The following is a 14,567-nucleotide window of genomic DNA, read 5'->3' as shown; positions in this document are numbered from 1 at the left end:
AAATACACTGGGGTAATTGTACACTAGATAACTTATTAGATACACTGCGGTATCTAATAAATGATCTAGTCTACAGTTACCTTAGTGTATCTAGTCAGGTAGCTAGTGTACACTTAAGGGTGCTTTACACGCTGTGACATCGCTAGGGATCTCGTTAGCGATGTGACACGCCAGATCGCAGATGCGATCTGCCGAGATCGCACATGTGACAGGCGCTATAAAAACGACCTATGTGCTATCTCGGCAGATCGCATCTGCAATCTGGTGTGTCACATCGCTAACGAGATCCCTAGCGATGTCGCAGCATGTAAAGCGCCCTTTACCCTAGTGTAAGAGTACAGTAGATGCCTTATTAAATGCATCGGGGTAACTGTACACTAGATACCTGATTAGATACACTGGGGTAAGTGTACAATAGAAACTTTATTAGATACAGGACAGACCAAAAGTTTGGACACACCTTCTCATTCAAAGAGTTTTCTTTATTTTCAAGACTCTGAAAATTGTAGATTCACATTGAAGGCATCAAAACTATGAATTAACACACGTGGAATGAAATACTTAACAAAAAAGTGTGAAACAACTGAAATATGTCTTATATTCTAGGTTCTTCAAAGTAGCCACCTTTTTCCTTTATTACTACTTTGCACACTCTTGGCATTCTCTTGATGAACTTCAAGAGGTAGTCACCGGAAATGGTTTTTCAACAGTCTTGAAGGAGTTCCCAGAGATGCTTAGCACTTGTTGGCCCTTTTGCCTTCACTCTGCGGTCCAGCTCACCCCAAACCATCTCGATTGGGTTCAGGTCTGGTGACTGTGGAGGCCAGGTCATCTGGCGTAGCATCCCATCACCCTCCTTCTTAGTCAAATAGCCCTTACACAGCCTGGAGGTGTGTTTAGGGTCATTGTCCTGTTGAAAAATAAATGATGGTCCAACTAAACGCAAACCGGATGGAATAGCATGCCGCTGCAAGATGCTGTGGTAGCCATGCTGGTTCAGTATGCCTTCAATTTTGAATAATCCCCAACAGTGTCACCAGCAAAACACCCCCACACCATCACACCTCCTCCTCCATGCTTCACGGTGGGAACCAGCCATGTAGAGTCCATCCGATCACCTTTTCTACGAAGACATGGTGGTTGGATCCAAAGATCTCAAATTTGGACTCATCAGACCAAAGCACAGATTTCCACTGGTCTAATGTCCATTCCTTGTGTTCTTTAGCCCAAACAAGTCTCTTCTGCTTGTTGCCTGTCCTTAACGAAGTAAACTGTGGAGAGAAAAAGCGCAATAGGGTCTTACCCAGTATATATCCGGGGAAAAAATAAAAGGAATGCACTCACCTCAAGGAGTTGTGACAGTCACAACTCCTATGAAAGCTTATGTTGTTGGGATGAAATCTGCTGCAGCCCCCGTGGTTGATAACAGAGAACAATAGAGAAGGGGTTTATGCCGCGCTATTCATCAGGAAGGAGAACAGAGAGATGATCAATGTTCCTTTATTGTAGCTTGTGTCTACGCGTTTCAGGAGCTCTGCTCCCTTCATGAGGACATACAGCACAAAAACAACATAAGATATCAGATACATAAGTTACCATATCAGATACATCGGGATACCTGTACATTAGAAACACTGGGGTTACTGTACACTAAATACCCTATTAGATACACCAGGGTACGTGGACTCCAGATATCTTATTAGATTCAGTAGGGTAAATGTATTTCTTGAGGAGAAATTAAGTATCTAGTATTATTGGGGGTCTGAGACCAGACTGCCCCCTCCCTGCTCAGTGCAGACATTATCTTACAGGATATAGCGCCACCTTGTGCCCTATGTATATAACGCCCCGCAGCCTCCGGCATACATGTACAGTGGGTTTTGTGCGCTGTTCACACTGACTTGTACCTCCTGTCTGTGTTGTGCCCCCCGCAGGGCGAATTCAAGGTTTCCGAACGTTCATTTACAATGGCCGATGTGCTAAAAGGGCTGAAGGACAACCGAGTAAAGGAGATCTTCGGAGCGGGAACAGCCTGTGTGGTTTGTCCTGTGAATCGGATATTTTACGATGGAGAAGTGAGTACTACCTGCCTTTGTTGTATAATCTGACTATCCATCGTTTTGACTGATGCTTGATTAGTTATACCTGTCATATTTCAGAATTACCTCATACCCACCATGGAAAATGGACCCGACATCGCAAAACGCTTCCTGAAAGAGCTGACGGACATTCAGGTATGGCGTTATACCAGCACACAGTAGCAGGCATGGGGTTGATGTACGGGAATCATCCAGATTTTATTACCTGCCTTTCAATATCCAATTCCAATTTAAAATCATGGATTTCTCTCCTAATTTTTCTCTTTTTATCCATCTATTTCTGACCCAACTATAGACTGACTATTTTGACAGTTTAAAAGTTTGTCAAAAGTTGAAATCTTCCTGTGATCCCCATTTTCAGGAGTATATTTTGGGCAGAAAAAAGTTGACAAATACCAGCAGTATAGAAACAGGTGATGAAAAACCGTTCCTAAAATACCCCTCAAGATTAAGATAAATATCAGCAGTGAGAAAGGGGATAATACATAACTTTTAATAGAATTATCATTTAAAAAATTGCGTAGTGCTGAAATTTATAAAAGAATTTTTTGTGCAAACAAATGAAACAACATTCATGTCCAAGAGGACCAACACAGATAGTGTTGGAGCCCCCCCGGTGATGTCCGTCAGTAATATACCATATTCACCAGATGGACATCGAGGGGCTTCTGTATGTAGCAGAGTTGTGTGTGTTTGTCTGTTTGTAGCAGAGTTGTGTGTGTCTGTTTGTTGTTTCAGTCCAGTTGTGGCTTTATACAGCAGGGAGGAGCATTCCTTGCTGTACTAAGTGAACATTGGAGCGATTGATCTGTCAATGGCCCTTTAAAAACATATTGTACGGCTCTCGCGGAATTAAAATTAACATGTTGCAATCAAAGCAGACTTTTTTTCATTTGGGAGCGGGGTAGTCTTATACAGTGAGTATATCCCAAATTCTATATTTTTAGGGCAGAAGTTGGGGGTCGTCTTATACGCCCAGTCGTCTTATACGCCGGCATATACGGTAATGGGGTTTGAGGGTTCAGCTAGTTCCTGCCAGGGAGAGAGCTCCTGCCCGGCCATGGACAGCCACCCGATCTATCTATCCTGATGACCCCCTTCTAACTACTGACCTGCACCTACAACTGGGTGAGACCAATCCATTTTTTTTTTATGTACAATTGTATGATGTATTAATGAACCGGATATTATAAGCAAGAGGCAATAATTATACCTATATGTTTACTGCCGTGACTATACTCTGAATTAAATCCAGGAAACACCACTGTGATCTTGGATGGATTTTTGTTAGGTTACGGTTGGTAATTTTTGGTGTTTCTATGTATGGTCAAAAGCTTGTTTCTTGGGGGATTTATTAACCCCACACTGTACATTTCACTGGTGAGTCATCTTGGGAGATTTGGTTCCCACTGGAATATATCCTCCTATAACCCTAACATAACTAACAGATAGGATTATAGGTTTATGCCTTGCTTACCCGGCTCATAGCAGTCATCACTTTACAGTGTCCATGAATCTTGGACACTGATTGGGTGTTGAAGCCCCTCGATGTCCATCTGGTGAATATAGTATATTACTGACGGACATCACTGGGGGGGGCTCCAACAATATCTGTGTTGGTCCTCTTGGACATGAATGTTGTTTCATTTGTTTGCACAAAAAATTATTTTATAAATTGCAGCACTACGCAATTTTTTAAATGATAATTCTATTAAGAAAAAGTTGGTAACATACAGTAAATTACTAAGCTTTGGGCTAAAGTGTAATTATGGAAAGTTACAATAAGTAGAAAAATGTTGGGGTTCTATGTAGGTTACACATAGCTGTTAAATGTGAACTGTCCTCTTAAAGGGAATCTGTCACAGGTTTTTGCCACCTTATCTGAGAACTGCATAATAAAGGGGAAAAGATACTGATTCCAGCGATGTGTCACTTTCTGGGCTGCTTAGTGCAATTTTGATAGAATCATTGTTTAATCAGCAGTTGATTATCATTACATGACTACTTGGCCTACTGCCAGATAGTCCTGAATATTCATGAGGACTGTAAGGCTGGGGCCACACAAGCAAAGCGCATTGGATGAGATATACTAATGGCCCTCGGTTCATGCTCTGCTGCAAGCGTGAGCCAAGTGTCATTCTACTGTGATCTGATCCTGCGATCGGATCACAGCAGCGAAATAGAGGGAGGGGTTAATCCCCCCATCTCCTCCATTGTCAGCTGACGCGTATATCGCACTACACTTATATGTTATTCGATTTTACTCGCCGTGTGTCCTAAGCTTAAAGTGGGCATCACACGGTACGATCTATTGTGTGATTTCACGATCGATCGTACCCGCCCCCGTCGTTTGTGCGTCACGGGCAATTAGTTGCCCGTGGCTCACAAAGTCGTTAAACCCCCGTCACACGCACTTACCTGCTGAGCGACTTCGCTGTGGGCGGCGAACATCCACTTCCTGAAGGGGGAGGGACGTTCGGCATCACAGTGACGTCACACAGCCGCCGGCCAATAGAAGCGGGGGGGGCGGAGATGAGCGGGACGTAAACATCCCGCCCACCTCCTTTCTTCCGCATTGCCGGCGGGTGCTGCGGGACGCAGGTAAGCGGTGTTCATCGTTCCTGGGGTGTCACACGAAGCGGTGTGTGCTACCCCGGGTATGATGAACAACCGGCGCCATTAAAAATAAACAATTTTTTAAAAATAAGCAACGAGTACACGACTCACGATTTGTGAGCGATTCTGCGTCACTCGGAGGTGTCACATGAGACGACGTCGCAAGTGATGCTGGATGTGCGTCACTAAAACCGTGACCCCGACGATGCATCGCAAGATAGCTCGTCTCGTGTGACGTCTGCTTTAGGCTGGAAACACATTTGTGCGTGTAAAATCGGACCGATTCTCATGCTAGAAAGTCGAACGATTTTAGTTCACATTTCATCAGTGTGCTGTCAGTGTGCAATCAGTTTTCACCCTCAGCAGCTGCTACTCATGTACTGTTATGTACAGAAGCATTTACATTGTTCTCTGCTACATGCGTGAAATGTAAGAGAAAAACGGATGTCACTAGGATGGTGTGTGTGCCGTCGTGTGACATCCGTTTTTTTTCACACACCCATAGATTTGCATTGATGAGACTCGTGCGAGAAACTCACCAAGATGCAGCATGCTGCGATTTTTTTCTCAGTCCGATTTGGACTGAGAAAAAAATAGCAGATCGGAGCTGCCTCATTGATTAACATGTGTCCGAATGCAATGCGAGATTTTCTCACATTGCACTCGTGCGAGTTAATCGCAAGTGAGAAGCCGGCCTAACTGCTAGAGCAGCAGAAAAAATATTGATTTTATCAAAATGACAGCAAACAGCTCATTAAGTGACACATCACTGGAATCAGGGTCTCTGTCTCTACATTATGCTGCTCTCAGATGGGTGAACAAAAACCTGGTGACCGATTCCCTTTAACACACATATGCATAAATCAATAGTGTGAGCAAATATAAGAAAGTTAGTAGAATATCATAGAGAAATCGGCTTTCTTCTCCACTTATGAGACTGTTCTCCCCCTTCCACTTTGCACCTTAACTCGACATCCAGTCTTATAAAAAACAAACAAGAAAAATAAAGCAGCTCAACGCCATCTTGCTTAAAGGTGTTGTCTAGTTTTGTGATGAAATAGACTGTATAGGCAGTCATAAAGTGACTGCCTATCCTGCATGCTGTCAGGATTCTCCAATGCCGGTGGCAACAGTGGGTGGTCATGTGCCCACAAGTATGGAATTTGCATATTTCAGACCACATTCCGACTAGACGTGCTCAGCCTTATTCAATACAATTAATGGAGCAAGGCTGCGGAAAGTCTAGTTGGAATGTGGCCTGAAATATGCAAATTGCTAACTTGCACTCACATGACCATCCACTCTCACCGCCGGTGCCAGATAGTGCGCTATGAGAATTTAGAAGTCTGCAGTCACGCAGAGTGACTGTAGACATTCATCACACACCTGGACAACCCCTTTAAGACATGTCGGACTACCAGCACAGTGAGATGTCAGGTTACATCTTTTATGCTCTGTAAAGAAGGGAGTGGAAGAAGGGATGAGGAAACAGACAGAGGCAAACATAGACTGTGCTGACCTTTCAAACAAGTGTTTTACACCACCCCACAGCTGGTTTGACATCTACACTACTCAGCATTACTGTATAATTTCTTCCTTGCTGCTGCTGTTTGTCCATGTATGCTAAAAAGTGCAATGAAGAGCAGGAATTCATTTCTGTCTGGTGCGGTGCATAGGAGACCTAGTAGCAGCTAGTCTTCCCCCACCAGCTCAAAGTCAACAGCAAATTGAATGATTAAGAGCCCGATGAGAGCAAAACTGGTGAAAATGCAGAATACAAGTCCTATAATGGCCAGATATTGTGTTATTACGCACACGCACACACATAAATATATATATATATATATATATATATATATATATATATATATATATATATATATATATATATATATATATATATATATACATACATACATACATACATACATACATACATACATACACACACACACACACACACACACACACACACACACACACACACACACACACACACACAGTGCATTCATATAGAGAAAATTGCTGCTTGATTGCGGCAATACGTAATTGAAAAATTCAAAATGTCGCAGGGTGTATGAAAAACTAGAGCGCTGTACACCCTGTGACATATTGAAAAAGATTCCTTGCATTGAAACATCAATGGCTAGTGATGAGCGAATACTAACCACTCCGGTATCCGTCACGAATAACAAACCTAATCAAAGTCAATGGAGAACCCAAGCATTTTTTTGGGAAATCTTTAAGACAAATCCTCCCGTTCCCCAATGACTTGCATTAGGTTCGTTATTCAAGATGAATACCGTATAGGACTTTGGGGTTCGTTACGAATAATCAGAACATGAACAGTAACTATTCGCTCATCACTATCCATGACATATTGTCGCAATCGAAGCAATTTTCTCTCTATGAATGGACTATCTGTACCGTTTATAAATAAAATAGCATCACCTCTGCTTGACCTATTGAGAGTGCAGTGAGTGCCGTATTTTTCGTTTTATAAGATGCACCCCAAATTTAGAGAAAAAAATATGGAGTCTTGTCTTATAATCCGGTAGTGTCGTACTAGGAAGGAGGGCCGCAGAGGTGGTGGAGCGAGGTCACAGGAGGCAGGGGTGGTGGTGGAGCGAGGTCACAGGAGGCAGGGGCGGTGGTGGAGCGAGGTCACAGGAGGCAGGGGCGGTAGTGGAGCGAGGTCACAGGAGGCAGGGGCGGTGGTGGAGCGAGGTCACAGGAGGCAGGGGCGGTAGTGGAGCGAGGTCACAGGAGGCAGGGGCGGTGGTGGAGCGAGGTCACAGGAGGCAGGGGTGGTGGTGGAGCGAGGTCACAGGAGGCAGGGGCGGTGGTGGAGCGAGGTCACAGGAGGTAGGGGAGGTGGTGGAGCGAGGTCACAGGAGGCAGGGGCGGTGGTGGAGCGAGGTCACAGGAGGCGGGGGCGGTGGTGGAGTGAGGTCACAGGAGGCAGGGGCGGTGGAGGAGCGAGGTCACAGGAGGCAGGGGCGGTGGTGGAGCGAGGTCACAGGAGGCAGGGGCGGTGGTGGAGCGAGGTCACAGGAGGCAGGGGTGGTGGTGGAGCGAGGTCACAGGAGGCAGGGGCGGTGGTGGAGCGAGGTCACAGGAGGTAGGGGAGGTGGTGGAGCGAGGTCACAGTAGGTAGGGGCGGTGGTGGAGCAAGGTCACAGGAGGCAGAGGTGGTGGTGGAGTAAGGTCACAGGAAGCAGAGGTGGTGGTGGAGTAAGGTGATGCTGCGGGCAATACAGTGGGTGTACCAGATGCTCACTGTGGGTGCCGTAAGGCAGGAACATCCAGAAACTCAGCGGTGCGGGCTTCAAAGAAATGGTGCCCGTAGTCGGCCTGTGCTCAGGTTGAGCTATCGGCTCAATGGCGAGCCTAGACCTCATCGGTGCACGCACCAGCTCCGGGCTCCATTTTCCTTAAGTCCGCTGCTGGGAGATCAATGTGCAGGAGGCGGCACATGCGCAGATGAGATCTTGAGTCGAGGGCTTAATCTGTGCACGCGCCAACTATGGGTGCCATTATTTGAAGCCCACACCGCCAACTTTTTCAGGATGGCCCCTGCCTCCTGTGACCATTCTCCAACACCCCATGGTAAGCTACATTTGGCTTATAAGATGCACCCCTCATTTTTCTCCCAAATATTTAGGAAGAAAAGTGCATCTCATAATCCGAAAAAAGATGGTAATTCTCTCTGGATACATTGGGATTACATTCCCTTTTCATTAGCACCTCCAAGAAAGTTGTGTTTGCAGTCCGAATATACTCTTATCGGGCTGAGTAGACAGGTTGCTAGTCACTCAGCAAATGAGCAAGACACTTGTTCGTCAGGTGAAATGAGAGCTTAGGTACACAGAACAATCTTTTGTACAGTTGTCCTGATGAGCAAACATGCTACCGATTATCCATTGTTTAATACTATAAGGCTATGTGCGCACTGGAAAATGGAATTTTCTCAAGAAAATTCCACAGGCATTGAAAGATTACCGCACCCGCGGTAAAAAAACGCGGCAAACCGCACCCAAAAACCACATGCGGTTTGCCACGGTTTGCTGCGGTTTTACTGCGGTATTGTTTGCGGTATTGCCGCGGTTTTGTCGCGTGCGGTTTGGTACATGTGTTTTATTGCATTCAATGCAATAAAGCACATTGAAAAAAAAAAAATCATTTCCTTCTGAGATAGATAGTAGATAGATAAATAAATAGACAGATAGAAGAATAGATAGGGGGATAGATAGATAGATAGGGGGATAGATAGATAGATAGATAGATAGAGGGATAGATAGATAGATAGATAGATAGATAGATAGAGGACAGATCGCTGCATTTCTCACGGTCAGTAGTGAGTTCACATTACCAGCCGTGGGAAATGCCCTGTGGTTACCTCTGCTGTCTCGCTGCGAGGCTGCATTCAGCTGTGTCAGTGTCAGTCGCGGCTGGATGTAAGCACCGCAGGACCTGTGGATTACGCCGGAGCTGTGTGGATTACGCCGGAGCTTTGTTTTGGGAGGGGTTAATAAACGGGTCAACGAGGCTTTTTTGTGTTTTATTTAAAATAAAGGATTTTTCAGTGTGTGTGTGTGTGTGTGTTTTTCACTTTACTTACGGGTTGATCATGTCAGCTGTCTCATAGACGCTGCCATGATCAAGCCCGGACTTAGTGGCGGCGATCCGCCGCCATTAACTCCTTATTACCTGGATCGCCACTGCATCACGGCATCTAGAAGAGCTGGGGACACTCCGGTACTGCCGCATAATGCATGCAACAGTCCCGGGGCAGCTGCAGCTGATATTCTCGGCTGCGGGAGGTGGGAGGGAGGCGGGGGACATTAACCCTGCCCCTCTCCCTCCCCAGCCTGAGAATACCGGGCCGCCGCTGCGTGTTTACCTCGGCTGGACGGTAAAAATACGGCGGAGCCCACGTGCTTTGTTTTCTATATTTCCGTTTGCTTTCTATGTGCATTCTATATGTCTGTGTCTGTGTCTGTGTTCTATGTCTGTGATGTCTGTGTGTGTGTCTGTGATGTGTGTGTGTTTACTCTGCACGGCTTCCTCTTCCTGTCATAATGACATCACTTCCCTGCAAACCGCAGACAGGCGATGTACATTACCGCAGGTAAACCGCGAAATACCGGAGGGAATAACGCAGGAAAACGCAATGAACCGCACACAATTTGCTGCCTGCGTTATTCCCTGCGGGATTTCACGATTACATTGGAGTCAATGGAGTGAAATGCCGCAGTGACGTGCGGAAAAGAAGTGACATGCAATTGTTTTTGCTGCGGGAATCCCACAGCAAAACATGCAGCTGTCAAAATCCGCATAGTGCGCACAGCATTTTTTTTCCCATAGGATTTGCTGGTGATTCACTGCAGAGATGTTATGAACATTTTCTGCAGCGAAACATGCAGCAAAACCGCAGGAAATCCGCGGCAAAAACCGGCAAGTGCGCACAGGGCCTAAGTCGGTAAATGCACCTCCACTGTTATGTCACTGGTGATAGCCTATTATTGAGAATTGGCGTTTTTGTACTTCATTGTGGTCAGATGGACACAGAAGCTGTACCTCTGCACCTATGTAATGTCTGCCGGATTCTGGAGTAAATGACATGCTTTTAGTCATTTATTATCCAACAATTGTAAAACTAAAAATAAAAGGTAAAGTGATTAATAGTGAACAGTGACCACCATAAAAGAAAATACACAAATAATTATATTTTTCAACTGCACCCTCCCACTCAAAAAAAATAATAAAAAAGCATCATCTATAATCTGACATGGTGATATTAAAAAAACAGAATGTTTGCTAAAAAATCAATGCAGAAATAAAAAGCATAGGGCTCTCAGATGGTGGAAATGAAAACAAAAATGTAAAAACATATTTACTTGTATTTAAAGAGAATCTGTCATCAGGTTTTTGGTATCTGAGAGCAGCATGATGTAGGGGCTGTGACCCTGATTCCAGCAGAGCTGGGAGTGCTGAGCTGTGTGTCCCCGCCCACACCACTGATTGGCAGTTCTCTGTGTACAATGTACAGGGAGTCCCTAAAGTCTGAACACATAGGCAAAAATATATATTTTCAAGAAATTAAATTTATTAACATTTTATTCAACAGGAATATTAAGTAACATCTTCAATATGCGATGCAAAGGTTGATGCTCTTTGCAAAATTCCCCTAAACTCGATGTAAGGCCTCTGTCACACGTTCCTGCCGCCGGTACGTGTTTGGCAGTTTTTTCACGTACTGGAGGCACGTACACACGTGGACATATGATTTCATAATGGTTTGGACACACGTAAGTATTTTGGAACGGAACGTATGTCCATCCCGTACTTACGTGTGTCCGTGTGTTTCGCACGCTGACATGTCCACGTTTTCTCCGGCATCACGGGTGTCACACGGCCCGCACCCGTACCACACGGATGTAGTGTGGATGAGGTCCCGTGTGACACGCGCCGGAGAAACACGTGTCATTGTTTTAAAATAAAAAAAAACACATACTCACCTCCTTCAGCCCTGCAGAATCTTCCGCTGTAAACAGTTGCTGCCGGCCACCGCTCGTTATGAGCGTGTTATGGAGGTGGGCGTGATGTCACGGGCGCTGATCTCCGCCCCTCCGCTTGGCCGGAAGCAGCATCAGCGGGGAGTGGGCGGTGCTGGAGCCGAAGATCAGAAACTTGAACAGCAGCAAGGACCACGTGAGTATGTAAATTACTGGTTCTCCATGTGTTATCCCGGATAGCACACGGAGAACACACGTGGACCGCACGTACCGGAGACATGTACTTACCACACGCAACACGCAGGGAAAATACGTGTCTCGCAGCACGTGCGTGATTTCCACGTGAGTGTGGCAGAGGCCTAATAAATATGGGTGGGTGGAAAGACAGCTTCATGTGTCAATTAGCAACCTGAGATCCTAGGTCCTACTCACCAGTCTACAGGAATTAACTCCTGCAGGACTGAAGACCAGTGAACCTGAATCAGCCAAGACCCGGCTCTGGCTGAACAACTCTGTTTCAGATTGCTTGTCAGACTCAGTGGTGTGAACAGCGTCTGACAACACCGTGTGTGCAAAGCTGAGCATCGCATGACAATAGGTCTGCTAATCGGTGATGGGGGTGTTTTGGACAAGGAGGTAACTAGTTGTGTAGTGATAATCTTTTTCTGTTAAATCACTGATTTCATTGAAACTGCAACGCACAGCCTAATAAGGACCATTTCACATATCCGGCTTTTCGCCGGATTGGCGGGTCCGGCACACTCCAGTACAGTGTGATACAGTACATTAGCAGCTCGGCACCTTCCGGGTCACGTACTCCGGTCAAATGACAGAATGTGACCTGAGCTTGTCGCGCTGCCATTGTACTGTATACACTGTACTGGAGTGTGCCAGATCCACCAATCCGGAGAAAAAACAGATGTAGGAAACTAGCCTTAGTAACACATAGCTGGAATCAGGATCTCAGCCCTACATCATGCTGCTCTCAGATTCCATAGCAAAAACCTGCTGACACATTCCTTTTAAGAATCATTAATAATTGTATGTCCTTGACTGATCACAATAAGTCCTATCACATTCTTGTGTCTCCTTCCAGTATGGCCGCACTCCCAATGACTGGATGTTCCTCGTGTGACGCAGATGAGACATCCCGGAGACTTGTCCATTCCATAGCATCGCAATCGTCGGCATCTTGGATTTTTATTTATGTGTTTTTTAAATAGGGCTCATCAAGAAATGGTTAAACAAGAGCGTCTACCTCCAGCATTATCGGCTGTTCATCTTTTGGTTTTCTAGTCCTCCGACGTGATGGACACGTGGCCTCTTGTATTTTAATGTATCAGATTTTATTATGAGATTATTACCTTTAGATGATGTAGACAATGCGGTGTGACAGTAGATTAGTAGAGACGATGATTGTGGTGCGGGCTGTGTTTTCTCTTCTGTACGTACTGTCGTTTACAGGCATGGACGGTGCTACAGGACTGCAACCTCTACAGATCTTCCTCGTGGCTGCCTCGCACAATGCTCCCCAGCAATATGATGCAGAACTGGTGTCTTCTCCGTCTTATTTACACTCCGCTATTAAACTGCGCAGGTCACTTTCAATGGTATCGTGTTATATGTCTGGACTCTTCCTTTTTTTCTTAATCTACATAAGACCTCATTTTATTCGTGGTTTTCAAAGATCGAACAGGAACCCATTATAACCTATGGAGCTGCCACGTCTGTTATTTGCAGACCACAAGAGACATGTCTGTTTTTGATCCAAGTCTATAGATTTGTCAAAGATCACTGTCCGCAGATTGCCATATGTGAGTTGTAATGGGTAGGAGGAGGTTTGAAATGTATTTAGTGTTTTTCATATGAGACACTGATGATAAAAACTGATCAAATACTAATTTTTGCGTAGCAGAAAAATGAGCCTTTATACATGCAAATTCACTCACGGACACTAGAGGGAGCACCTGGCAAGTAAATGGCGAAACACGGACTATGAAAGCAAAGTGTGCTGTTTCTTTTATTCAACCAGGAGAAGGAATTTGGTTCTCCACTATCTGATCCTATTTCTAGATAACCGTTTCTCGTAGTTGTCCATGGTATTGAATATTCCCAAAGGGTACAGACGGCCATATTAAAAATATGTCCATAATTTGCAGATGTGATTGGCTCAGAATGATGTAAATTTCACCTTGGGACTGCCTTCTGTTACATCAGTGTTCGTGGAAAATTGCTATTGTGCTCTGGCACATAGACTAATCTCGGTCAGTTTCGATAGCAGATTGACCAAAAATGTGGGCATCTGAACGAATCCTTAAAGGGGTGGTTCACTATTCTGCAATAGTGGCCACAGCTCTTTAAAATTGATAGGGAAGGCTTTTTCTAAATACCTTGTTCAGCCAATTCTGCCTCTGAGCCCCATAAAGTAATCCTCGGGGCTCTGTGACCTCTGAGATCAGGTTATGTCACGTCAACTTCCAGTTGACCCGACATCACCGAGGCCGGCTCAAGTCTCCCTGAGTGACTGGGCCGTGGTCAGAGTTTCACCGCTCGTCACAGCCCAGCATCACTCCTGCTTGCAGTGCTCTGCAGCGAAGGAGACAGCACGCAACATGCTGGGCTGTGACAAGCGGTGAAACGCTGCCCACAGCCCAGTCACTCAGGAAGACTGGAGCTGGCCTCGGTGATGTCACGTCACCTTCCAGTTGACCCAACATCACCGGATGTCAGAGGTCACAGAGCCCGGGGTCACCTGATGGGGACGTGCGGAGCACAATAACGCCACTCAGAGGTAAAATTGGCTGAGCAAGGTATTTAGAAAAAGCCTTCCCTATCAGTTTTACAGGGATGTGGCCACTATTGCAGAGTAGTGAGTATTCACCAGTTGTGGGTGATCAGAAAGCGTCTATAGCCACTCTAGCCAATGGGTGCTCAGTCGCCTATTGGACAGGTAGCCATAATTCTCAATGACATAGGGTGATGGCAAAGTTATAGCCGATTGGTACAGATTGATAGTCATTGCAAGACACCTCTTTTGGTCTGGTCATAATCACACAGCACACAGATGGTATCCAAGTGTGATCTAATTTTCACAAGCTATTAAAAAAAGAAAAAAAAAGTTTTCGGTCATACAAGAAAAAAAATGTTTTAACTCATCCCAAACTCTGCTGAAGATCAGTCAGTTTTTCTCATACATAAAAAAAACTTGACATGTGAATGAATCCCTAGGTAAGGATTAGTGTTAGGACAGCACACCCAATGCATTAGAGGGTATAAAAGCTTCTGTTTCCCACCTCTGGGGTCAGTCACAGAGGGCATTTTAATAGTTTGGTGC

The 14,567-nt window shown here is 45.3% G+C and overlaps 1 protein-coding gene across 1 annotated transcript in view; it reads left to right on the top strand.

The window, feature by feature from the left end:
* Window positions 1-13,134, top strand: part of BCAT2 (branched chain amino acid transaminase 2) — an 84,884-nt gene extending 71,750 nt beyond the window's left edge. The window contains exons 9-11 of the mRNA XM_075328190.1: window positions 1,935-2,075; window positions 2,160-2,234; window positions 12,330-13,134. Coding sequence (XP_075184305.1) covers window positions 1,935-2,075; window positions 2,160-2,234; window positions 12,330-12,368 — 255 coding nt within the window. The 3' untranslated portion in view covers window positions 12,369-13,134. The remainder of the gene's footprint in view (window positions 1-1,934; window positions 2,076-2,159; window positions 2,235-12,329) is intronic.
* Window positions 13,135-14,567: the final 1,433 nt, after the last annotated feature.

This window comes from Anomaloglossus baeobatrachus, chromosome 11 (assembly GCF_048569485.1).
Source record: "Anomaloglossus baeobatrachus isolate aAnoBae1 chromosome 11, aAnoBae1.hap1, whole genome shotgun sequence".
Classification (NCBI taxonomy): Eukaryota; Metazoa; Chordata; class Amphibia; order Anura; family Aromobatidae; genus Anomaloglossus; species Anomaloglossus baeobatrachus.
Note: the sequence above shows the minus strand (reverse complement) of the source record. Positions and strands in the feature narration are given on the sequence as shown.